Source organism: Phoenix dactylifera, chromosome 11 (assembly GCF_051530095.1).
Source record: "Phoenix dactylifera cultivar Ajwa chromosome 11, Ajwa_hap1_PhDact_Kaust_v1.1, whole genome shotgun sequence".
NCBI lineage: Eukaryota > Viridiplantae > Streptophyta > Magnoliopsida > Arecales > Arecaceae > Phoenix > Phoenix dactylifera.
The window spans coordinates 6,823,152-6,848,676 of NC_143200.1; the positions used below are offsets into that span (position 1 = coordinate 6,823,152).

Below are 25,525 nucleotides of genomic sequence, written 5' to 3' on the forward strand. Positions count from 1 at the left end.
TTGGAAAGCTATTTGGTGACCAAAATACTCATGATCAAAAACTATTATATAGCTTATTATAATATTTAGATTAAAATAAAATATATAAATTATAGATTAACAATACTTTGCACCATATTATATTAACATGGAAATAATATTATAATGTGATGCTATTTTATCACATCATATATTGTAGTAATATTATACTATCCAATAATATATTAGTATGTTATAATAATAATTGTAATACTTTATTTCAAATTATTGCATTATAATTATTGATTAATAATAGATATTTTATATTATTTTATATTATTATAATAACATAATAATATTCTATTTTATTATAATAAAGTGTACTATATTATATTACATTATATTATAATATATTATATCATATCATATTAATATTATGATAATATTTTGTTACTATCGTTATTATATCATAATAATCATATTTTAATAGTATAAAATTATTGTATTCTTATAATATTATATTATTATATATTACAGTATTATGATATTCTAATATTATGTTATTCGAAATACAAAACTAAGAATATTTTATAATAATAGTTCTTGATAATATAAAGAGTTAAAAAATTGAAAGTATTATGCAATATTCTTTATTGTTATTTTTTTATATTAAAAGTGCTTTCTTAGTTTGGTTACTAAATAGATGTTAAAATTTTACAATATTTTAGAAATGTAGTTAACAATAGTAAATAACTTTTTTGTTAAAAGCTCTATAACCAAAAACCCCATTTCCAAAAGCTCTACTAATAAAAGCTCTACTGTTAGCAGTAATCCCAAGCATAATATTAAATAAAAACTCCAAAGTAGAGTGAGTCTCTCTACTCTTGCATGTCTTCGCTGGACACTTTCCTCCTATGTCTTTACCATCCACAACTACTTATATATCCTCATAAATAATGCATTCCTCTCACTCTCTTTTGAGGAAGAGAATTATAGACATATACCATTTGAAAGTGAACGTGTATTTATCAATATAAAATATCTCTTATCAAACAAGGATAACAATTATCCATGATTTTTTCTATGAAATATTGCATGGACACAAGAAATATGCGTTTAATTGGCCTGAAAAGTGAATTGGTTCCTTAAATAAATCTTACCTTATGTTAAGCAAATATTACCTTATGCTGAGCCAATAGGTTTTTGACATAGCATTGTCCAATACTAGCTTAAGCCGGTATCACCCTACATAAAGTCTTCATGTTCTACTGCCTTCATGTAGATGCTTTCATCTTTAAGAAATTCACCCTTCTTATTTCATCTCTCTATCAAGGTGTGAGAAACATAAGGGTTCAGAATCAGAAAAACAAGATGGAACGTATTAAATAACACAAAAAATAGGAAGGAAAACTAAAGCCTCAGGACAACAAATAATTCTAAACCAAAAACAACATTCACATGACCCATCATATAGCAATTAACTAAACTAGCATTAGTTAGAATGGATTTGGAATCTGCATCTAATAAGCTTATGAACTTAAATTCATTGCCCTTCAATGACTCTTCTAGTGTCTTAGCTTGTCCAGACTTGATCATAGCCTTTGACTAGTAACTCCACACTTGACATAACGTAAAGAAATAAAATTATATAGCATCTGTTTGGAAACCTACACCTAAGAAATCTATGAATTGGCTTGCTTTGCCCCTTGATGAGTTTTTATGCTCGATGTTCATTTGCTTGTCTGGATTAGTGCACAGCCTTATTAGGGCTCCAGCTAGTTTGGGTGCTGCTGTCTACTTGAGCTACTGAAGATCAAGCTTGGAATTCTCTTATTTTTGTAGTGCCATCTCACTTTGCAGCTATGTCCTAACAAACCAAGCTAGAACACTAATGGATGAAGAATGCTATCATATGCAAATCCTACTCAATGATGCCATTGTATGCAACATAGCACTCCCAATCTAAACCTAAAGATTAGCAGTCTATTGAGCAGTATTAGACATATGGAAAGGACATTGAAGATCATGTTAGATGCGCAAGGTGACACAAAAATTTATGTAAAATAAGTTGTATGTGTGAAAATATAGTATATATGCGTGAAAAATTCAACAAGGAACAAGTTTTCGAGCGGAAATATGGTATATGAGATGCATTCCTCTGAATCTATAAGATATCAATTAGTCACACAACAATATGATTTTTGCATGGTGGCTCATCGATCGAGATTGCACCTGATGAGATATGAACTGCACCAATGTTGTTGTCCCATGTAGAAACATTTTGTGCGGCCAGATGGACATCCCTAGCAAATTTTTTTCTCTATTTATTTGGATTTTACAATTGTGGTTTAGGGCTCACGATGGGTTTAGGGTTTGCATTAGATTTTGTAATAAATTCTAAGTTTTGCTTTATATTCTGTAATAAATTTTGGGCTCACTGCCGAGCACATGATGAGACCCGAATCTCAAAGTTCACGGATTTCATCGACCGTTAATTTCACTGTATGCGGCTGGTGATTTAGAGCCAGAGAAAATCCGGGACCACGAGACAACGAGAAGTCATTTAGTGCCACGTCAGATGGTACCAGGAAGTAGTTGCACGTAGGGCCGATTTGATGTGCTCTTGTTAATTAAAAACAAAAAAAAAAGAAAAGAAAGGAACGGTAGGACCCACTGCCGCCGGTTCCCTCTATTTTTAATCGCCATCAGTAGCTTTCTTCGCCACCCCGCTATTCGTCCCTCCTTTTCTTCGTTTCCACCACCGCTTTCGCTCCTCAATTCTCCTATTTATCGAGTTCCAAACCCTAGATCTCGACTTGCTCCCCCTTAATTCCAGATTCGAGGTGCGCTGAGATCCTTTTGAGGGTTTCGTTGCTTAAGAAAAGTCGCTTCTTGGGATCTAGGTTTCGCTTGGTCGTTTCTTTTTGATGCTTTTTCTTATGGTTTTGAATGCTTTTTCTAGGGTTTTGAGGGCATAGTACGATGGATTCCTCGTCTTCAAGCCAACCAGAGTTCGATTATTTGTTCAAGTTGTTGCTGATCGGGGATTCGGGGGTGGGGAAGAGCAGCCTCCTGCTTAGATTCACCTCGGACTCTTTCGACGATCTCTCCCCCACGATTGGTGAGATTTCAGATCCTTCCATTTGTTTCTTGTATCTATTTTCAGTAATGCTGTGCGTTTTAATTGTATTGGTGGAGAGATTTATCAAGGAGTTTGATAGTATTTGCACATATATGTAGAAAAGAGAAAAATTTGAAGCTACCGTATTGAAATTATATTGTATCATCGCTTCTGAATGTTTTGTTTGGGTACTTTGTGGCTGATAATTGGGGGAATGATGTGATCAATGAGTTTTTGTTGTAATTCTTCAGGGTGTGGGTGCTGCAAAGAATAATTGGATGAGGAGTACTACTACTTTTGAGTGCGAGTATTTGATATTATTTGTATTTATATGGATTGAAAGAAGTGAGATTTGCAGCTACATGGTTGAATTGGTACTGTATTATTGTTTCTGAGTTGTTTGTTTATTCATTGATCAACTGTGAATTGAAAAAGGGTGCGATAACCGAGTTTCTGTTGCAATACTTGGGTGTATGAAACTGAAAGTTGCAAAGAATATCTGTAGCTAGAACTGGCAGCAGCAGTTGCAGTGCAAAGAATATGTAAATTTGATAATAGTTGTACATTTAACTTGGAAAATGAAAGTGTTTGGTTCTACTGAGTTAGAATTGATATTGTATTATAGTTTGTTAATGCTCTGTTTTATTCATTTATCAAGGATTTTTAAGAGTGATGTAATTAAATAGTCTTTGTTTTCATACTTGAGGGTATTATAATTGCAAAGAACAAAGAATAATTGGCAGTTAGAATTGGCAGCAATGATCATATAAAAATGTGTTAATTTGGTAGGTATTTTGGGAACAATAATCTTAATTCGTTTGCAATTGGGAGACTATAAACATCTTCATCTTATGTTTTAATCATGGTTGGGGCCAACATTATTACCCGTAATCCTTCTTATATCAAACATTATTTTCAACAAATTATTTTTGCTGCTATTTGGTGTGCTCCGTATGGATTATGTGGCTAGTTTGACTATGCAGAACCAAATATTTATCCTTGCACAGTTGCATCTGACTTCCTAAAGGAATTTCATCAAGATTGGAGTTCAATAACATGCTAACCGGTTCAGGTTTTTCACCATTTTGTTTAATTTATTCATTCTTGATCAAATGCTTCATTTCTTCTCTTCAGGTGTGGATTTCAAGGTGAAAATGGTTACAATTGGAGGCAAAAAGCTGAAGCTTGCAATCTGGGACACTGGTAATGCTTTAAGTCCTTGTATCTTATCAGATATCTAGATTCCCTTTCAGTTTTATCCTAATTTCATTTGCTTCTATTGATTTCTCCTAAGGTGTTGAAGTTGAGCTAATTCCCTGGGCACTGCTATTCATGCATGAAAATTAGCCCAATGAAGAAAATGCATTATTTTTGGTGACACTGTCACTGAAAGTTCAAATTTCTGAGTAGTTACACCCCCTTTCCCAAAAGAATGCAGGCTCCAATAATAAGAAGCTTTGTTAAGGCATAAATAATGACCCTGAAATGAACGAAGTGAAATTTGATTAGAATGCCACAATGAACTGATAATCTTTGAGGATGATAGTGTTATTTTGATGATTAACAAGCAATAATCGAGAGTATGTTATAAGTTAATTCGATACTTCATTTATAAGTCTGTTACTCTCAGTATATTTGTATAACAAGTTAAAGATGCATTTCATTATTTACTTGGATGAATCTAACCTTGAGTTGCAGCAAAGTGTGGATTGAGTCGACCCCAAGGTTGATTGGGTCGACCCTGGCACATCAAGAAAGCATTTGGCACACTTCTGCAAAAATGGCACAGATGAACAGTAAGTTGGGTCGACCCAAGGAAAGCATGAGTCGACCCAAACTTCAAGCTTCTCAACAACTCAGAAAATGGTTCTCTGGAAATACTGAGAGGGTCGACCCAAGATGAAGTTGAGTCGACCCAAACCCTGAGAGGGTCGACCCAAAGGCAAGACAGAACAGATGACAGAAAAGGTTCTCTGGAAACCCTGAGAGGGTCGACCTAAGAAGAAGTTGAGTCGACCCAACTGAACCTTGAGTCGACCCAAAGAAATGTTGGGTCGACCCAAGTGAAGGAAGGTTGAATTGCAAGTTTCTGTGGTTCTGAGAGGGTCGACCCAAGGAAAGTTTGAGTCGACCCAAGTGAAAGTTGGGTCGACCCAAGGACAGGTTGAGCCGACCCAAACACGGGCAGAAGCATAACGGTTAGTTCTGCGGAAGTACTTTTTGTCCTTCCAACAGTGAGTAACGGCTAGTTTTTGAATTCTAACCATTGGGGCTTGTCCAATGGATGAAGAAAACTATTTAAAGTGGCACTATTCATCAGAGAGAACATCCTTTCCAAAGAATATCAAAGTGTACACAAGAAAGAGAAAGTGCCCTAATCTTCTTCATCCAAGTGCTTCATTCAAGAGTCAAAAGAAAGTGGTTGAGCAGATTCAAAGAGTCATTAAGAGCTCCATCCACCCTTGAAGAGTGAAGCATCCTTGACAAAGAAGAGAGAAGTCACATCAAGCGATAACTATTCTCTAAACTCTTCTTTGTAAATTATATTGTTATATTTGCTCATCTAGGAGCTTAAATCTTCTTTCTTTGTTTATTAAACTCCTTGTAAAGGTTAGTTGGTTAGCCCGCAAAACCAACGGAATAGGTTGATTGGTGAACCCGTAAAACCAATTGTAAAGGTTCGTTGGTGAGCCCGTAAAACCAACATAGATTTTTGGTGAACCCGGAAAACCAAAGTGTAAAGGTTTTTGGATTGTGAGCCCGAAAGCAATCCAACTGTAATCCGCGGGATTATAGTGAATTCCCAAGGGGTCGCTTGGGGAGTGGACGTAGGTGCTAAGGAGAGCACCGAACCACTATACTTCTTGTTGTTTGTATTGTGATTTGTTTATTTCACTAACTCATCAATTAACATAAGTAAGATAGTTAAAATTAAGAGAAACCAATTCATCCCCCCTCTTGGCTTGTCACCTTGGGCAACAAGTGGTATCAGAGCAAGGTGCTCCAATAGTACTTATTGATCTCACAATCAAGAGTTAAAGATCATGACAACCCAAGTGGGATGTTCTATGAGTGAGGGGCAATCCACAAATAGACCTCCTCTATTTAATGGCACAAACTACACATACTGGAAAGCTAGGATGAGGATATTCATTCAAGCTTTAGACTATGAATTATGGTACATCATTACTAGAGGACATCACACACCCACACTTAATATAGAGGGCACTATCATACCCAAACCAGAAATGGATTGGAATGAAAGTGATAGAAGATTGGCACAGTTAAATGCAAAAGCAATTAATGTACTTTACTGTTCATTAGATGTAAGTGAATTTAATAGAATATCTACTTGCATCTCCGCAAAAGAAATCTGGGACAAACTTGAGGTCACTCATGAAGGGACTAATCAAGTTAAGGAGTCAAAAATAAACATATTAGTACATAAGTATGAACTGTTTAAAATGGAATCCACTGAGTCCATAACTGATATGTTTACTCGTTTTACTGAAATTATAAATGGGCTTAAGAGTTTAGGAAAGTCTTATACTAACTCTGAATTGGTGCGAAAAATTCTCAGGTCTCTACCAAGAGTTTGGGAGGCCAAGGTAACTGCAATTCAGGAAGCTAAGGACCTCAACACATTGCAATTAGAGGAACTTCTAGGATCACTCATGACCCATGAGTTGACCATGAGGCAAAATTCAGAAGATGAGGTCAAGAGAAGAAAGTCCATTGCCTTAAAGTCTACCACCCCTAAACAACAAACTGAGTCGGAAGATTCAGATGATGATGAATTGGATGAAGAAGGAATGGCTATGCTTGGAAGAAAATTCAGAAAGTTTATGAGAGGTAAAAATAGATTTCATAAAAAGAAACCCTTCTTCAAAAGTAGCTCAAGCAAAGAAAAGGGTAAGGACAAAGAAAAGGAAAAAGAAACTCCTATTTGTTATGAGAGTAACAAACCCGGGCATTATAAGATAGATTGCTCAGAATTGAAATGGATGGCAAGAAAACTGAAAAAGAAGAACTTCATGGCTGAATGGAGTGAAAGTGAGGAGTCAAGTTCAGAAGAGGAAGATCATCAAGAGACGGCCCAAATGTGTCATATGGCCAATGACGATGAGGTAGATTCTGAACTTGAATGTGATTTTACTGTTGATGAATTACATGATGCATTTTTAGAACTAATGGAAGAACATAAAAAAACTAATCAATAAAAATAAAGTTCTAAAAGAAGAAAATCAATCTCTTATCAAAGATAAGTTAAAACTATCTCATAACTATGAAACATTAAGTAGGAAACTCACAAATGAAACCAAGAATCTAATTGCTGAAAATGTCAAGTTAAAAGAAGATGCTGAAAAATATAAATCCTTAGTAGATAAGTTTACACTTAGTTCAACCAAATTAAATATGATTCTTGATAGTCAAAAAGCTGTATATGATAAGGCTGGATTAGGTTATAAAACAAATAGGAAACAAAAATACTTAAAGAACATTTTTGTTAAAGCTAAAAATGAAAATATTACTTGTCATTGCTGCAATAAATTAGGACATAAAGCATATGAATGTAACTATAGAAAGTCCAGTCAAAACAAATTGAGTAATAATCATAAGATTAAATTCAAGAAAGTTTGGGTTCCAAAAGGAACATCAAGTACTAACCCTAAAGGACCCAACATAGTTTGGGTACCTAAAGCTCTTTCTTGATCTTTATTGCAGGGGTGTCTTGCAGCTAATAAAGTGGAAAAACGATGGTATCTAGATAGCGGCTGTTCAAGACACATGACCGGTGACGTAGACCAATTTGTCACCTTGGAATCTAAGAAGGGTGGAGTAGTAACCTATGGAGACAATGGTAAAGGGTATATTATTGGAAAGGGTAAAATTTTCATTACTCCATCTATTTTCATAGAAAATGTCTTATTAGTTAAGGGTTTGAAACATAATCTACTTAGCATAAGTCAATTTTGTGATAAAAGATTTAAAGTCACATTTGAAGCATCAGTATGCATAATCACAAATCCTAAAGACAATAGCATTGTACTTGTAGGACAAAGACAAAGAAATATTTACATGGTAGATCTTCATGATTTAAGCAAGAAAAATGGATTATGCTTAATTACTAATGAAGAAAAGAAAAATGAAACAAGTTGGCTTTGGCATCCTAGACTAGGACATGCTAGTATGGAATTAATATCAAAACTAGTCAATAAGGAATTAATAAAAGATGTGCCAAAGTTGATTTTTGAAAAGGACAAAATCTGTGGACCATGCTCATTAGGAAAACAAACTAAATCATCATTCAAATCAAAGAATATAGTATCAACAACTAGGCCTTTTGAACTCATACACATTGATCTATTTGGACCCACTAGAACTGCGAGTCTAGGAGGGAAGAAGTATGGACTAGTTATTGTAGATGATTTTTCAAGATATACATGGGTTTCATTTTTGGCACATAAGAATGAAGTATTTTCAGAATTCTTGAAACTTTATAATAATATCATAAATGAAAAGAAGCTCACCTTAATAGCAATTCGAAGTGATCATGGCACTGAATTTGAAAATCAACACTTTGAAGAATTTTGTAATAAAAATGGTATTTCACATCAATTTTCAGCACCTAGAACGCCTCAACAAAATGGGGTTGTTGAAAGGAAAAACAGGACATTGGCAGAAATGGCACGCACAATGTTGTGCGAGTCAAATCTTCCAAAGTACTTTTGGGCTGAAGCTATAAGCACTGCTTGCCATACTCTAAATCGGGTTTTAATACGACCAATAACCAAGAAAACTCCTTATGAACTTTGGAAAAATAAGAAACCAACTGCTAAATATCTTAGAGTATTTGGATGTAGATGTTTCATTTTAAACAATGGCAAGGAGGATTTAAGTAAATTTGATGCCAAGTCAGATGAAGGTATCTTCTTAGGATACTCCACATCTAGCAGGGCATACAGAGTATTCAATAAAAGAACCTTTGTAGTCGAAGAGTCAGTTAATATCATATTTGATGAGTCTGATAGTGAGTCTGCTAGGAAAGAAAATATTCTTGATGATGATACAGGAATTATTAACTTTGAAAAGTTGAATATTGATGACGTGCCAATTCAAGATAAGGGAGATGATTGCGTGCCACCACAATCTCAAAACTTGCCAAAGGAATGGAGGTATGCATCTGGACACCCTAAAGACTTAATCATTGGTGATCCATCTCAAAGGGTAAGAACTCGATCCTCTCTCAGAAATTTAAATGATTATCTTGCTTTTGTTTCACAATTAGAACCTAAGACTTATGAAGAAGCTGAAAAAGATACTAATTGGATAAATGCCATGCAAGAAGAATTAAATCAATTCAAAAGAAGTAATGTATGGACATTAACTGAAAGACCAAAGCATAACTCTGTAATTGGAACAAAATGGATCTTTAGAAATAAATTAGATGAAAATGGGTTAGTTATAAGAAATAAAGCTAGACTTGTAGCTAAGGGATACAATCAAGAAGAAGGGATAGATTTTGATGAAACATTTGCTCCTGTAGCTAGATTAGAGGCTATTAGATTACTTCTAGCATTTGCATGTTTCATGGATTTCAAATTGTATCAAATGGATGTAAAAAGTGCATTCTTAAATGGTTTTATAGAGGAAGAAGTATATGTAGAGCAACCTTCTGGTTTTGAGAATCATGAATTGCCAAATCATGTGTTTAGATTACATAAGGCATTATATGGATTGAAGCAAGCACCTAGGGCTTGGTATAATCGATTAAGCAAATTTCTGCTTAATAATAACTTTAGTAGAGGAAATGTAGATAAAACACTGTTTCTCAAAAAAAAGGACGAAAATCTATTAGTGGTACAAATATATGTAGATGACATAATCTTTGGTGCCACAAATGATACTCTTTGCAAAGAATTTGCTGATCTAATGCATGGAGAATTCGAAATGAGTTTGATGGGAGAACTAAGTTTCTTTCTAGGATTACAAATCAAACAAACTAAAGAAGGTATTTTTATTCATCAAACTAAGTATACAAAGGAAATACTAAAGAAGTTTGGGAATGAAAATCATAAGGGAGTAGGCGCTCCAATGAATCCTACTAGTAAGCTGGACAAAGATGAAAAAGGAAAGAGTATTGATATTAAGCTTTATAGAGGACTAATTGGATCCTTGCTCTACCTTACTGCTAGTAGACTAGACATCGTATTTAGTGTAGGAATATGTGCTAGATACCAATCAGATCCTAAGGAGTCACATTTAAGTGCTGTTAAAAGAATCCTGAGATATTTAAGAGGAACTACGAACATAGGATTATGGTACTCAAGAGACTCCTGTCTAGATTTGCTTGCATACTCAGATGCTGATTTTGCTGGATGCAAATTAGATAGGAAGAGCACTAGTGGAACATGTCAATTCTTAGGAAACAACTTAGTATCTTGGTTTAGCAAAAAGCAGAATTCAGTGGCACTGTCAACAGCTGAAGCTGAATATATAGCTGCTGGTAGTTGTTGTGCTCAAGTACTATGGCTTAAGCAACAACTAGAGGACTATGGAGTTAAGCTAGATAATATTCCTATTAAGTATGATAATACTAGTGCCATCAACCTTACTAAAAATCCGGTTCAGCATTCTAAAGCCAAACACATAGAAATAAGATATCATTTTATTAGGGATCATGTGCAAAATGGAAACATATGTATTGAGCATATATGCACTGGAAAACAATTAGCCGACATATTCACAAAACCCTTAAGTGAAGATAGATTCTGCACGCTAAGGAGAGAATTAGGCATATGTGATCCTTTCTATTGAAGAGATATAAAAGGGAGCAAGCAGTCTCATGTTACATTCCTCCCATTTCTAAAAACCCATGAAACATGAGTCAAACTTGTCATCTATAGATTCCCAACTCATGTATCATTGTCCCAGAAAGAATTCATAAGGATTGGAAGCAAGAAAAATTTTTAGAAGCAAAAAGGAAGAGAAAGAAAAAAATTCTGAACTTGGGTCGACCCAACCCAGAATAGAGTCGACCCAAGAAAATTCTTGAGTCGACCCAACGTCGGGACCCCACTGTTAAAAGGGGGACCCGAGAGCTTTTTTAGGGCACTGTTTGCCCTTGTCCTCTTCTGAAAACTCTATTCCCCACACTCCAAACTCCTCCAATCAACTCCAAATGCTAGATTACTTCAAGATCTTGGAGAAATGGGACCCAAAAGAGCCGCAGCCAAGAGATCCGGGAGAGTCTCACGGATCCAACGTGAGGAAAGAGAAGCTACGGAGCCATCTACAGTGTCTCCACAACGTGAGGCACGTGCAGAGCCACCTCCTCCTCCTTCCCCCTCAGTACAACTTGCAAAGTTTGCGGGGAGACCGGTTACAACGGGGAGAAGGATCCATTCCGAGTTCTTTGATCAAGAAGGGTTCCGTTTGGGGGAATGGATCCGAAGGCAAGGTTGGGAGTATCTTTGCTACCTAGATGTGATGATCTACCCCGGACTAGTTCGGGAGTTCTATGCCTTCCTCAAAACTGGGATGGGAGGGCTCATTTCGGAAGTTCGAGGAGTTAGGGTTCGAGTTTCCGAGGAGAGTTTGAGTGAGTTGCTTCATCTCCCCTGCGAAGGAGCCACTCCAGAAAAGCCTGAAAATAAGATGAGAGCCCTGCAGTTGATAATGGAGAATGAAGACTTCGACTTTTCGGAGAAGGTAATAGCAAGCTCTCTTTCTGCAGAAATGAGGTTATTGCTCAGCATCATAAATAGGATTTTATTTCCGAAGAGCAGAAGATTCGATCTCATCACAGAGCGAGATCTAGTAGTGATGGAGCATATTATTCAGGGTATTCCCCTGAAGCTCCCGGCCATGATCCTGAGGCAGATGAGGAAGGTGATCTGCAACTCCAGAGTATCCCTGCCTTATGGTATGATACTCACCTTGATCTTCCGACAGCACGACATATCTGTCGAGGGGGAGATCTCCAGGCAGCTACTTCATACTGATACATACACTGCACGATCACTTATACGCATGGGCTATGAGAAAGTGAACGGGCAGTGGGTTCATACTGGAGCAGGGATTCAGGGTGATGCACCAGAGGGTGATGCACCAGATATTGGAGACCCTATCCCTGAGGATGAGGAGCATATGGATCATCCTACTGCACCTTCAGAGGCTGGACCATCGTCATCTGTTCCTGCGGGAGACACAGATGAGTTCTGGAGTAGGATGACTGAGTTTATGTCAGCTCAGGCGAGGACTATCACTGATGGGCTGACGAGCCGACTAGATATCATGTCTGCTGAGATCAGTGATCTGAGGGAGCAGATAGGAGCTCTACGGAGAGAGAGAGCGACCCATGGACCATCTGTGCCACAGGCTGCTGAGTCAGAGATTTCGGCACAGAGTCATCCAGCTCATCGTGCTCCACGACAGACTCAGTCTCACCAGGCTCGACCTCCCCTCGCCACGTACACTAGGAGGATGAGGACTAGATCCCAGCCATTAGATACTCCCTAGGCTGATATTAGTATTTCTGTTTAGAGCCTAGGATAGGCATCTAGTTCTCATATGTATTTTGTGTTGATCATGTACTTTGAACTTTGATTGAGGAACATTGTATTTGCTTTTGTTTTTGGCATGATTGTACTAAAATGTTCCTATTTTGATCAATGAAGTTTGAATGTTTGTTATTTATTGTGTCTATTCCAATGCACCTATTTGATGATAACAAAAAGGGGGAGAAGTAAAGAAAGAGAAATAAGTTGTGTAAGAAAAGAGAAATAACTTGTAAAACAAATTGAAAATTATAATGGAAAAGCATATACATTTTAGGGGGAGCAATTTGTAACAATGAGAATGATCAAATCTAAAATTTCTATTAAATTTCAGAATTTGGCACATAGAATTTCAGAATTTGGCACGCACCTTTCACACCTCGATACATAACCTGAAACTCATGCTTTATCTCGAATTTTTGGAGTTTCATCTCTAATGAAGTATAAATGAAAGGGGGAGCAATTCAAAAAGTTAAATTGGAAACATTTGAATGATATAGGGGGAGACTTCACTCTCATATTTGAAAAGCTGAAATTCAGCAACTTGAGCCCTTTTAAAACTGATTATAAGACAAGTATCAATAGGCTCATATTCTATATTTTGTAATCATCAAAAAGGGGGAGATTGAGGATGATAGTGTTATTTTGATGATTAACAAGCAATAATCGAGAGTATGTTATAAGTTAATTCGATACTTCATTTATAAGTCTGTTACTCTCAGTATATTTGTATAACAAGTTAAAGATGCATTTCATTGTTTACTTGGATGAATCTAACCTTGAGTTGCAGCAAAGTGTGGATTGAGTCGACCCCAAGGTTGATTGGGTCGACTCCGGCACATCAAGAAAGCATTTGGCACACTTCTGAAAAAATGGCACAGATGAACAGTAAGTTGGGTCAACCCAAGGAAAGCATGAGTCGACCCAAACTTCAAGCTTTTCAACAACTCAGAAAATGGTTCTCTGGAAATACTGAGAGGGTCGACCCAAGATGAAGCTTGAGTCGACCCAAACACTGAGAGGGTCGACCCAAAGGCAAGACAGAACAGATGACAGAAAAGGTTCTCTGGAAACCCTGAGAGGGTCGACCCAAGAAGAAGTTGAGTCGACCCAACTGAACCTTGGGTCGACCCAAAGAAATGTTGGGTCGACCCAAGTGAAGGAAGGCTGAATTGCAAGTTTCTGTGGTTCTGAGAGGGTCGACCCAAGGAAAGTTTGAGTCGACCCAAGTGAAAGTTGGGTCGACCCAAGGACAGGTTGAGCCGACCCAAACACGGGCAGAAGCATAACGGCTAGTTCTGCAGAAGTACTTTTTGTCCTTCCAACAGTGAGTAACGGCTAGTTTTTGAATTCTAACCATTGGGGCTTGTCCAATGGATGAAGAAAACTATTTAAAGTGACACTATTCATCAGAGAGAACATCCTTTCCAAAGAATATCAAAGTGTACACAAGAAAGAGAAAGTGCCCTAATCTTCTTCATCCAAGTGCTTCATTCAAGAGTCAAAAGAAAGTGGTTGAGCAGATTCAAAGAGTCATTAAGAGCTCCATCCACCCTTGAAGAGTGAAGCATCCTTGACAAAGAAGAGAGAAGTCATATCAAGCGATAACTATTCTCTAAACTCTTCTTTGTAGATTATATTGTTATATTTGCTCATCTAGGAGCTTAAATCTTCTTTCTTTGTTTATTAAACTCCTTGTAAAGGTTAGTTGGTTAGCCCGCAAAACCAACGGAATAGGTTGATTGGTGAACCCGTAAAACCAATTGTAAATGTTCGTTGGTGAGCCCGTAAAACCAACATAGGTTCGTTGGTGAGCCCGTAAAACCAACATAGATTTTTGGTGAATCCGGAAAACCAAAGTGTAAAGGTTTTTGGATTGTGAGCCCGGAAAACAATCCAACTGTAATCCGCGGGATTATAGTGAATTCCCAAGGGGTCGCTTGGGGAGTGGACGTAGGTGCTAAGGAGAGCACCGAACCACTATACTTCTTGTTGTTTGTATTGTGATTTGTTTATTTCACTAACTCATCAATTAACATAAGTAAGATAGTTAAAATTAAGAGAAACCAATTCACCCCCCTCTCTTGGCTTGTCACCTTGGGCAACAATCTTTTTGTTGTTGGAGAAAGAAGGTTGGCTTTTACGTATGAAAATACCAATGTCAGCATGAACGGTACAAAAATTTAACTACTCAAACAACTATTCAGAGTTTTCTAGAGCTCTAAGTCTTGTTATTGCAATTGGGGAATTTTGTATATATGGAAGGATAAGGAGGTTGATCTTGTAGTCAAATACATTCATCTACGAACAAAGCATCCATTCTGATATGATAATAGCAATATCTAGTTGTATAATCACCATTTAAAACAATTGAAAATATTCTTATATTTCCTTCCCCTTTTACTTGTATGTTGAACTGCAGTCTTCATGGCATACTATTTGCCAACAAATGCTTTTTAATGCATATGCATTTATTTTCACAAGTACTTTATTGTAGCACGAGCAATTTTGGTATCTAGTAAGTCGACTGGGTATAATATCTCATATGCTGATGGATTTTTTCTTTTTCTTTATTTCTTTCTTCTTTTGCATGTTGGCACATGCACGCCAAATTTAGAGTACCTTTTATTATGTAGTGTATTTCTTGTCAATGGATTTAGAGTAATACACAACAAATTGGAATCCGTTATAATTTTAAATTGTAAAGTCTTTGCTTTGGGTGACCTTTTCATCTGTCTCTACTTCTTAATCATCGGCTGTTTGGTTGAAGATTTCTAACCACAAAATCAACAAGGAAATTTTTCCCTTTACAGCATACACGATCTAATCTCTGAGGAATCATGACAGCCCTGCTTTGCCCAAGTTGCCTTGTGATCCAGCAACAATTAATAGGGTGTTGTTGTCACATTGAGATTGGTTGTAGATATATCTCAGATCTTGTTGGGTCCTACTTGGATCCATGTGGCCAACTCCATATAAGTTGGAGAACCTTTTCAGGTTGAGTTTGGTTTTAAGAGCTTGTTGAACAATGTTTCAGATTAGTGTCATTAAATCTTGTGGTTCATAAGGTAGAGTGCAAACAGTTAACAAAACATCAAGAAGCTGGCAAGTGATTGTGACCTTAAAATTTACAAAAGCAAGATGCACTCCAAGCTTCTAGCGCTAGCCAGTTTCCGAAAGTCTATCAGCCACTTGGCACGTCAAAACCTACTTTTACATAGCTTTTCTCTCATAATTTCAAGGAAATTCTATTTCAACAAAGAAGAAGCATTTAAATTAAATTCTTTTTTTTTTTGCAGTGGATTCTTCTGTCTATTTTAATTGGTAAGTTATACAAGCATGCATGCACACGTCTTTTGAGATTCTAAAAGGACATTCTTTGGTGTAATTAACAACCTACTTCTGAATGTAAATTAGTGGTAACACAAAAAGCATATCTATCATGCAGCTGGACAAGAAAGGTTCAGAACTTTGACCAGTTCATATTACAGAGGAGCACAAGGGATCATCATGGGTATGCATGTCTCCGTTACCCCTTTTTATACTGTAGAATTTGAATTCGATATTTTTCATTTCATTAACATTTTCTTATCATGCATTGATGATGAAAACAAATTTGGAGTTTAGTTTTTCATACACATCATGCTATTTTCATATATAGCATACTGAAACTACTCAAATATCTCGTGTTCTAATCAGCAATCTTGGTTTATCTTTCCTAATCCTTCAATTCAATTAACCAAGTTCAATAGCTAGGGGATCTATGTACAAAATTGTGGTCAATTGTGTAAGAACTGAGAAGTACATTTATTGTTATCTTTGGCACGTAAAGACTGACAGGAATTTGGATGTGGCAGCAACATCAAGGCTACAACTTGGCAAACTCCAAATTCTAACACATATAGGATCACTATCTGTGGAATACAATGATGTCTTAAAATGTAAATAAATAAATAAAATAATAAAAAAGAATTCCTTGTTTTGCAATTATACATACTAAATGTCAAGCATTTTGCATTTGCAAGTGATGAATCAGTGAGTTGCTATTAAGGATAACATGTATACTATGTTGATAAAATATGTTAAAATGAACTATAATGAAAGGTACGCCAAGGATCATCCGTAGGATACAAATTTAGGACCGGCTGTTCATCCTGGTCTCGGGTGTCAGATCAAATCCATTAAGTGCTATGAAGCATGGTTATAGATACTCTAGTTCGGTCAACTTTCAGCAAAAATAGGACAGAGTATGGCTATGATACAACAATAAGTAAATTAATATAAATACATGTGTGCAAAAAAAAAAACATATGTAGTGCATAATAGGTTAACATAATAACATTGTCCATACTCTATAAGATAACATTAATATCACAAGTACTAACTAAAAGGTCTATATTATCAAAGAAAACCTCTTCTTGTCATACCTATCAAGGAAGTATATGGATCAAAAAAAGATACTTAAAATAAGTAAGGGAACCATAAATTTTTGCTTAGAAAATGGCTATAAATTTTTGTTTGAGATGACACAAGAATCTAAGAAATATATATGATAGATATTTTAACACCCTTTCTTTCATAAAATCGTAAAACCATGCATGGAAGTAGGGTATGCTGAATCGTGCCGAATCAGACGATTTAGGACATACCGAACCAAATTATCAGAAATTGAGATGGTTCGGTTAATCGAAATGGTTCAGCTTGTTATAATAAAACTCCTTACCCCCGACTCCCCCTTATGCGCGTTCAACTTCGATCTCTCTCTCTCTCTCTTTCTCTTCTTCAAAACCTGGCTGACATTGTTTGCTCTCGATCAATGCCAACATCAATGCTATTGCCCTCAATCAATGCTGATGCCAACGCCATCACCCTTGATCAATGCCGACGCCGATGCCCTCTCCCTTCGGGCATTTGAACTAGTACGCCTCCCCCCCCTTCCTCTTTGTCTTCGTCTCCCCCTCTCCCTCTCCTTCTCCCCTTCATCTTCTCTCTCTCGCTCCCTCCCTCCTGGTTCTCCGCCTTCTAGGGTTGGGGTGGGTTTATTCCTCTCTCCTTTCCTCTTCTCCCATTCCTTCATCTCCATACACCTTGGCACAGTATGTATGTATTAGCACCGCACCAAATTGGTAGCTGGTTGGTTTGGCAAACCTTGTATGAACAAATTGAAAGGAGAAAATGGATTGTAAGTGCAAATATTTCTGTAAGAGAAATGTCCAAATGGTGTGTTTACCACTCTTTTACCTCTTCTTTTGGTTTTCAGTAACTAACCTGATAAGCATTCCTTTACTATGAGAGTAAGACCCAGATTTAGATAACTATCTTGTCTATCACGTCTTCTTAGAAATTTATTATAGCAAACCATTAACTGACCAAAAATCAGATCAGCACTATGTAAGATTCATGCATTCAAATTAACAGGAGACTGCAAAGCTGAAACTGTAATCTTGTCCATTGTAAACAGCTTCGAATATTACTTGGACAGTGAAACTTAGATGTATGCAGCAGCACTAGTGACTCTTAGCTAGTGATATCTGGATATTACAAGAAAATTTGGTTCTCAGATATTCAGATTGCCTTGCAGGTGGGATGTTGTTATCTGAACTTTATATCTGCCTCTTAGCCCTTTATCTTCTAATAAACTCAGATGACAAATGAAGTTAAAGGGGGGAAAGAAGGAATTGAGAACCACTTAGGATTTGTTTGGATATTTCTACAGGATTGGGCTGAAAATCATGGAGAAATTGGGCTTGTTGGCCCATCTATCTTGCATTTTATGAGGGCCTGTTCAAACCCAGCCCAGATCCTAGTCTTTGGGCTGCAGGAGGTCTTTGTTTTTCTTTCCACAGGATTGGGGTTGGGTGGTACTTGGTTGATACAGGGCCATGCTTAAATAGACGGCCCAATCCATAAATCCTACAAGATTTTCAGCCCAATCCTGTAGGAATACCCAAACAGGCCCTTAGGAGGAAGGATAGGATCAGGAGTAGAGGACAAGAAATCTGAAAGAGAGAAAAAGGTACATTGCACAAGGGGAAAAAAAGATGATACACCTGGCTACTTTTATGCTTCTATCTCTTTTATCCCATAGCTCAGAAGTAAGGGAGGCATGAGGAGAAAAGGACTGAAGTAGGGATCTCTATTTGTAATCCTCTCTGGCCTTAGCTCAATATATTCTACTCATGCAAGACTGAATTCCAGTTGGTCCATAGTCTAACTATGGGATGTGACCAGCATTTCCATTGTGTTCAATTCCCAATGCATTGAATTAAACTCCTACTTCTTGAAGACAAGAATTAGAGACCATCTGAAGTGCTAATCAAATATCTGAGTAATGCAACTGTCATTTGTTTTTTAACTTTTATTTGATACCTGATCTATCTCTTCAACCAGGAATATATCTCTTCTGTGTGCATATGTACACTATGGTTTCCTTAGAAATGTTACAACATCCTCATAGCTCAATATACCGCAAGCACTATGTGGAAAAAGTTTGCTGATAATTGTTTTTTCCTGGGTAATTTTTGCCAGTTTATGATGTAACACGAAGGGAAACATTCACCAACCTTGCTGATGTATGGGCTAAGGAAATAGACCTTTACTCAACTAATCAAGATTGCATCAAAATGCTTGTTGGTAACAAGGTTGATAAGGTAATCTGCATGTATATATTTAAATGTCTACTTTAATATGCAATTTTATATAATGCGACAGACTAGTTATTTAATTTCTACTTTTTATTTTTTATGAATATCTTACCTTTGTATCATCTAGTGTATTAAGTGGTAATTTCTTGTCCTATATTGAGAAGACATCTTTAATCTAAAGCGGGATGGAAATTTTTACTGTTTTATCTTTTCAGGAAAGTGAGAGAGTTGTCACAAAGAAGGAGGGCATTGACTTTGCTAGGGAATACGGATGCCTGTTTTTAGAATGTAGTGCAAAAACAAGAGTCAATGTGGAGCAGTGCTTTGAAGAGCTTGTCTTGAAGGTATGCAAATTCCAGTATGTCTGATGTTTCATTTGTTAAGAGGTCTATCTCTTATTGATTCTCAGATCTGAATTATATTATCACAGTGAAATATGTGTTTCCAAGTCAATGTGCATGAAAGATTGTTCTACAATTGTGAAAATGCCAAGGTCAAGAAAATTAGTTTCACTTTATGTTATTCTGACCCTTTGATTTAGACAAAGCATACATCTGGTAAAAGGAAAAAAAATAATTTATAGGAGTAACAAATATGAAAGTAGAGCATCATTTGTTTGCTAAAAAACTTTAATGTCATATAAATTCTAGTCTTAAGAGAAATTGCAATTGAAAGGATTGACATGTCTGAATCAGCAAAGCCATTATATGATAGTAAACCACTGAAATCTGTTAAATAACTAATTAACAAACAATAAACCTAATATTCAATTGTTACATCATCAAAAAAAGAAATTGTAAGTTCAATGACCAAACTAAACTAAACATGATGATATAATAGTCGTGATTCTGGATGTCGTCAATCCCTTGATCTGTAAAACAAAATTTTGAACATGAGAATGTTGATAATATTAATAATATTAGTATTTTTAATTTTAAAGAATCTTGCTAAACTAATCACCATATCTACATTCTTGAAAAAACTCTCATCTTCTTTGATCCTTTTGACATTGTATCATGATTTCAGCTCCATTTGCTAAATGTTCAAAGATAACATGACTTGGTATTATGAACATATATTGGTCATAATATCTCAAAATCATATATTCCTGCACATTTTTGTCCCATTTCCTACAAATAATATATCAACCAATGATTATCCAAAAATCTTAAAATAAATAATATTATAACATAGAAAATATTTTGGCTTAAAATTTTGTTGGATTTATTTATAGTTATAATATATATGTACATGTAATTTAAGGTCTAAGAGTTTTGATGTGCATTGTTTTTGACGAGGATGCTGATTTCATTGGTGGCCTACCGTTAACATAACTAAAGCTGGAAAATGGGATGAGAAAGGTGCAGGACATATATTTTTGACATATGATAGCCAATTTATGTTCATCACATCAGGTTATATAGCCTTCGATCATTTGGTAGATGGATCTGAAATCATTGTACATAGTATCATAAGAATCAAATGAGGTGACAGGTTTATTAAGTAGTTATGGAGATTAGTCTAGCAATAATGAAGAAAATGTGAGGAAGTTGAAATTAAATTTTCTTTAAAATTGACATTATTAATATTATTGATGTTATCGGTATTTTCATGTTCAATATTTTGCTTATAGACCAAGGTTTTGGAGAGATACAGCTACATCACAGCTATTATATAATCATGTTCATCACATTAGTTTGTATAGCCTTTAAGCATTTGGTAGATGGATCTGAAATCATAGTACAGTGTCATAAGAATCAATGAAGATCATAGGCTTTTTAAGTACGTAGTTATGGAGATTGGTCTAGCAATAATGAAGAAAAGGTGATGAAGTTGAAATTCAAATTTCTTTAAAATTGACATTATTAATATTATTGATGTTATCGATATTCTCATGTGCAATATTTTGCTTTATGGATTGAGGGTTTCGAGAGATGCAGCCGCATCATGGCTATTACTTTTATCCTGTTCAATATTATGTTGATCATCGACATGGCATGTTTTGGTGATGTAACAACTGAAAGAATAATAGGTTTGTTGTTTTTTAATTAGTGATTTGGCACATTTCAGTGGTTTTAGTTGCATAATGGGCTTGCTGATTCAGATACCTCAACCCTTTTGATCTCAATTTCTCGAGACTCAAATTTAGATGAAACATGATGCCCTAGTATTGTCTTTGTTACTCCTATATATTTGTCACTCGAACATTGCTATGGCACTCGGACATTGCTTGATAAGAAGAAATTCTAAGATACTGAAAGGATCCAACACTTGACACATATCCTCATCTGACACGAACATGAGCCCATGCAATGTACATTCCACTTTCAGTTTGGCCAAGCCAAATGACTTTTGGTTTTTGTAGTTTTGGCAGTTTTCTTAGTCTTTGCTTGAGTTTCAATGCATCTGCCTAAATTTCATAAAATTTTAGGATATCCAAAAGATTACATATTTGAGCAAATAAAGATTAATAAAACAGTTCAAGAAAATATATAGACATTGGAAATATTTTAACATATATACTATATTGGGATCCTTAGGCGTAAATTTCAATGGCTCAGGCTCTAACCATTTGTCAATTATAAAAACAAAATATCTAAATTTTAAATGCATGTTTTCATATAAAGCCTAAAGTATCATTTAATTGTTTGATGACAACTTAACATGCACCAGCAGAAATGTTGCTGAAATAAGAATTGAATTAATAAATTTTTGAACATTCCATCCCGATCTGATTTCAGTTTTGCCCCAAATAGCCTTGGTAAAAAGATACCTGTGTAATCTCTCTCAAGTTTTTGCCCTCATCTCACCGATATTTAAAATTAGAACAATAAAAAGACATTATTAACATGTCAGCTCACCATGTTTGGATGCCTCTTCTCAGTTCCAATCGAATTGCATTAATATGTTGCCTTGCCATTTAAACAGTTCTCTTAGTTGCAATCAATTTCCCATTTTATCGTCATAAATATACACCCCCTTCTGCTACATGCGTATTCTCCTGAATTCTCTTCCATTAATGGAGAGATCTAAAAAGGTTTAAGTCAATCAAACACATGATTATATTTAACAATTTGGGAACGCAAATAAAGAAATGAACAATTCCAAATATATCAATTCATGGTAGGATTTCCCCCGTCCATCAAATTTTTCTCATTTTTATCTCATTTCTTGTTTATATATTTAATTTATTTTTTGTTTTATGTATTTTTTTTATTAGTTTACTATTTTTGTATTTATTTAAGTTCTTATTTATATATTCAGTTTAATAATTTTTTGAGTCCTCTTGTTGATGTGTGTTGCATGTTTTAATGCTAGTTTTTTAAATGAAAAATAATACAGTTATTTAATTCATATTTTCCATGAAAATCATTAAGATTCTTAAAATTCAAAAGTTCATGATAGATCCATAAAAATTGCACCCAAGGGTGGTTGATCAACAACTTTATAGGAGATGGCTTGAGAATCCTTTTTAGAACATCAAAGGTTTTGGGCTTGATGCCTTATAAAAGAGAAATTCGAGCTCAAATCTTGCACATCCGCTATTCAAGCAATTTAATCTATAATACAAACCCTCTGTCCCTTTCTCCTTAAAAGTCTCAAACTACACAAGATATCATACCATGCAAAGGCCTACCTTTCTCCTAAATTTCTTGCAACCTAACAATTTTAATAAAATAAATTGTCATAGGATTAAAAGAACATAAATTGGCTGATAATTTTCTGAAAAGCAATCTCAGTTTTGAATAGTTTATAGGACAAATTGAAATGTTTCAGTTTTGTAGTTAGCTATAAAGCTTGAAAAAGTTTAGGATATGACTTGTCTAGAGCTTCAGTCAAAGAACATTGTGGGTACAAGGCTTGATTACCATTTGTCTTACCTGGATGCTCTGTTTTCATAATTCTAAAGTGCTGGAAAGTAAACACACTTGTGACACAATGCAACATGCCATGGTAATCCTTGGCACGCCCCCCCAAAAAGGCGCCTTGCTCGCATAAGCCAAAAGATAGCTCTTCAGCTAGCTTCTATAGCTTTTCAGCTATCTTCTAAGGACAATCTTATACATGTGATGGTACTTTAATTCTTGCAATTTTTTAGCGCTAATACTGTAAGGTTTCCCATTATTATGTGGTCCATAAAATGGCATTTAAGTGAGACTTTTTTTGAAGGTCCAATTGAGTTATCAGCCTATTCTAGTTTTCTAGTACATTGTCTCTATGCTTTGCTGAGCTTGAAGTCTTGGGCAACTTGAGATAACCATGCCAAATTCCTAGGTAACACTGCCTGTCATCTAGCTGGAACCTTTTTTTGTTGGTTTGCTCCATTAGTTTTTTTTTTTTTCTCACTTTCCTTGGCAATGTTTTGGATAAATGTACTCGTGATCTACCCTAGTCCAGGGCTATCCACTTCCTTGTGAGATTGTTCTAGAGTTTTAGAGGAAGCACCAACCATTTAATGAGGAAAAGTTAAAACATTACGAGCGTGAACAACTGGAGCTTGAAATTATATCTTTCACAATATGCTGCTTGTGGTCTGTTAAAAATGACTAGTAATTATTTATATCAATGATGCAGATCTTGGATACACCAAGCCTCTTGGCTGAGGGTTCAGCAGGTGTGAAAAGGAACATTTTTAAGCAGAAGCCACCACAAGCTGATGCTTCTACTAGCAGCTGTTGCTGACTATCCTTTGCCCAAAATCTTTCACTTAAGGTTTCTTGTGACAGCATCCATGCTGATAGTGATACAGATGGTGGTTGGTGGTGATCTTATCTTTCTGCTGTTCAAATCATGTATAGAACTGTGAATTAAACTCATTTAATTCCAATATACAATCTTTTTTTGCATGAATATTAGCTTGTGTGCTATCACTAGTTCTTTCTGGTTATAGTGTAGTTTATGTTGTCACAGATGATGAACATGTAAATTCGTGTTGTCTGAGCTGAAATTTTGCTCTATGAAAACAATCAGGTATGCCCTATATCACAATGCTTGTCTAATACGATCAGTATCTAGCACTGAATATGTTGGTTTGTAGTGATTATATATTGGACGAAGGATGATCTCCAAGATAGAGCCCTGCCTTTCAGTTCTTTAATCAAATAAAAATCCATGGATGATAAAAGTTGGATTGAGAATTGTCATCTAACTCAAAAAAGTATACTGTTTGTGAATTTAGATACAAAAACATAGGAGTTTGAAAAAATGGGTATGAAGAATGTAAACCAGTTTGTGCTCAGAAGTTTTATTTCCTCCAAGATAATGACGACTGTTAGTTTTTTAACCCGTTTTGTGCGTAACGTGAGCCATAAGGTTTTCGTTCCAACATTTTCTTGTTCCCCTCACTTGTTTTGGACCATGTAGCTCATTAGATTGCCTTGCCTGTTAGCATTAGGTATCCTCTCCGCTTCACGGGCCAGAGTCTTCAGTTCAACAGATTGAAGACAAAAGGGCCTGCATCTACTTTCAGCTTATTGTAAATCACAGCATCCAATCAACAACCAGACGAACATAAGGCCGTTTAGAGTTTCCCATCCGGCAGGCGGTTCTTCCGCAACTTTGCGGAAGTCAAGTCGAGAGGGGTGAAGCCGTTGTGGTTCATAACATTGACGCACACGGTTTTGTCCCGCAGAAGAAAATGCACGCTCCCGTGGTCACAACAGCTGTGTGCAACGGTGTGTTTCCCTCGTTATCCTGGTCATTTAACAGCTTCCTGAGATCCGGTCACTTGGAGATAATTTTCTTGACCATATCTGGCCTTCCCCTTTTGAAAGCGACGTGAAGAAAATTCGTTCCCCTTTCGTCTAATAATTCATCTGTACTCGAGCACTGTTTTAAAATCTGATCAATTATAGGAACGTTTCCCCTACTAGCTGCAATGTGTATGGGAAATGAGCCGTTGGCATTAGGTTGGTAGGCCGTAGAGGGATCGCGCTTTAATGATGGCTTCATCGTATCATGATGACCATCTAAAGCTGCATAATGAAGAGGAATTCTCCTAGAGGAATTGACACCTTTGGCGAGCATCGGCTTCCGTTGCAATATGTCTTCAGTAATTTCTATCACGTAAGTATAATGAAAGGTATCGCGAGTACTTGCGTTATACAATGCTCATGGTGCTTTCACAAATTAAAAGACGGAGCATTGTCTTCCATGCATATGCTTGCTCTATACTCTGCTTAATGCATCTATTAAGATATTTAGTCAGATGGTGAACACTAAAAGAAGAAAAAAATCAAAGT

General features: G+C 36.0%; 1 protein-coding gene across 2 annotated transcripts; it reads left to right on the forward strand.

The window, feature by feature from the left end:
* Positions 1-2,656: 2,656 nt before the first annotated feature.
* On the forward strand, positions 2,657-24,134 carry LOC103698345 (ras-related protein RABC1). Of its 2 annotated transcripts, XM_088706689.1 has the most exons (7): positions 2,657-2,801; positions 2,921-3,079; positions 4,214-4,282; positions 16,088-16,153; positions 19,168-19,289; positions 19,499-19,627; positions 23,859-24,134. In XM_088706689.1, the coding sequence occupies exons 2-7, from the start codon at positions 2,941-2,943 to the stop codon at positions 23,964-23,966; spliced, it is 633 nt and encodes a 210-aa protein (XP_088562815.1). In that variant the 5' UTR covers positions 2,657-2,801; positions 2,921-2,940; the 3' UTR covers positions 23,967-24,134. The 2 variants fall into 2 exon arrangements, with proteins under 2 accessions (XP_088562815.1, XP_088562816.1); XM_088706690.2 differs by lacking the exons at positions 2,657-2,801; positions 2,921-3,079; positions 4,214-4,282 and adding exons at positions 6,119-7,964; positions 15,939-15,963.
* The last annotated feature ends 1,391 nt before the right edge of the window (positions 24,135-25,525 follow it).

What these genes read in the sequence shown, in the direction of transcription:
- LOC103698345 (XM_088706689.1), top strand. Translation starts at nt 2,941, where the DNA reads ATGGATTCCTCGTCTTCAAGCCAACCAGAGTTCGATTATTTGTTCAAG. An exon ending in TTGGTAACAAGGTTGATAAG is followed by an intron (nt 19,290 to 19,498) that starts GTAATCTGCATG and finishes TTATCTTTTCAG; the next exon opens with GAAAGTGAGAGAGTTGTCAC. An exon ending in TTGAAGAGCTTGTCTTGAAG is followed by an intron (nt 19,628 to 23,858) that starts GTATGCAAATTC and finishes TCAATGATGCAG; the next exon opens with ATCTTGGATACACCAAGCCT.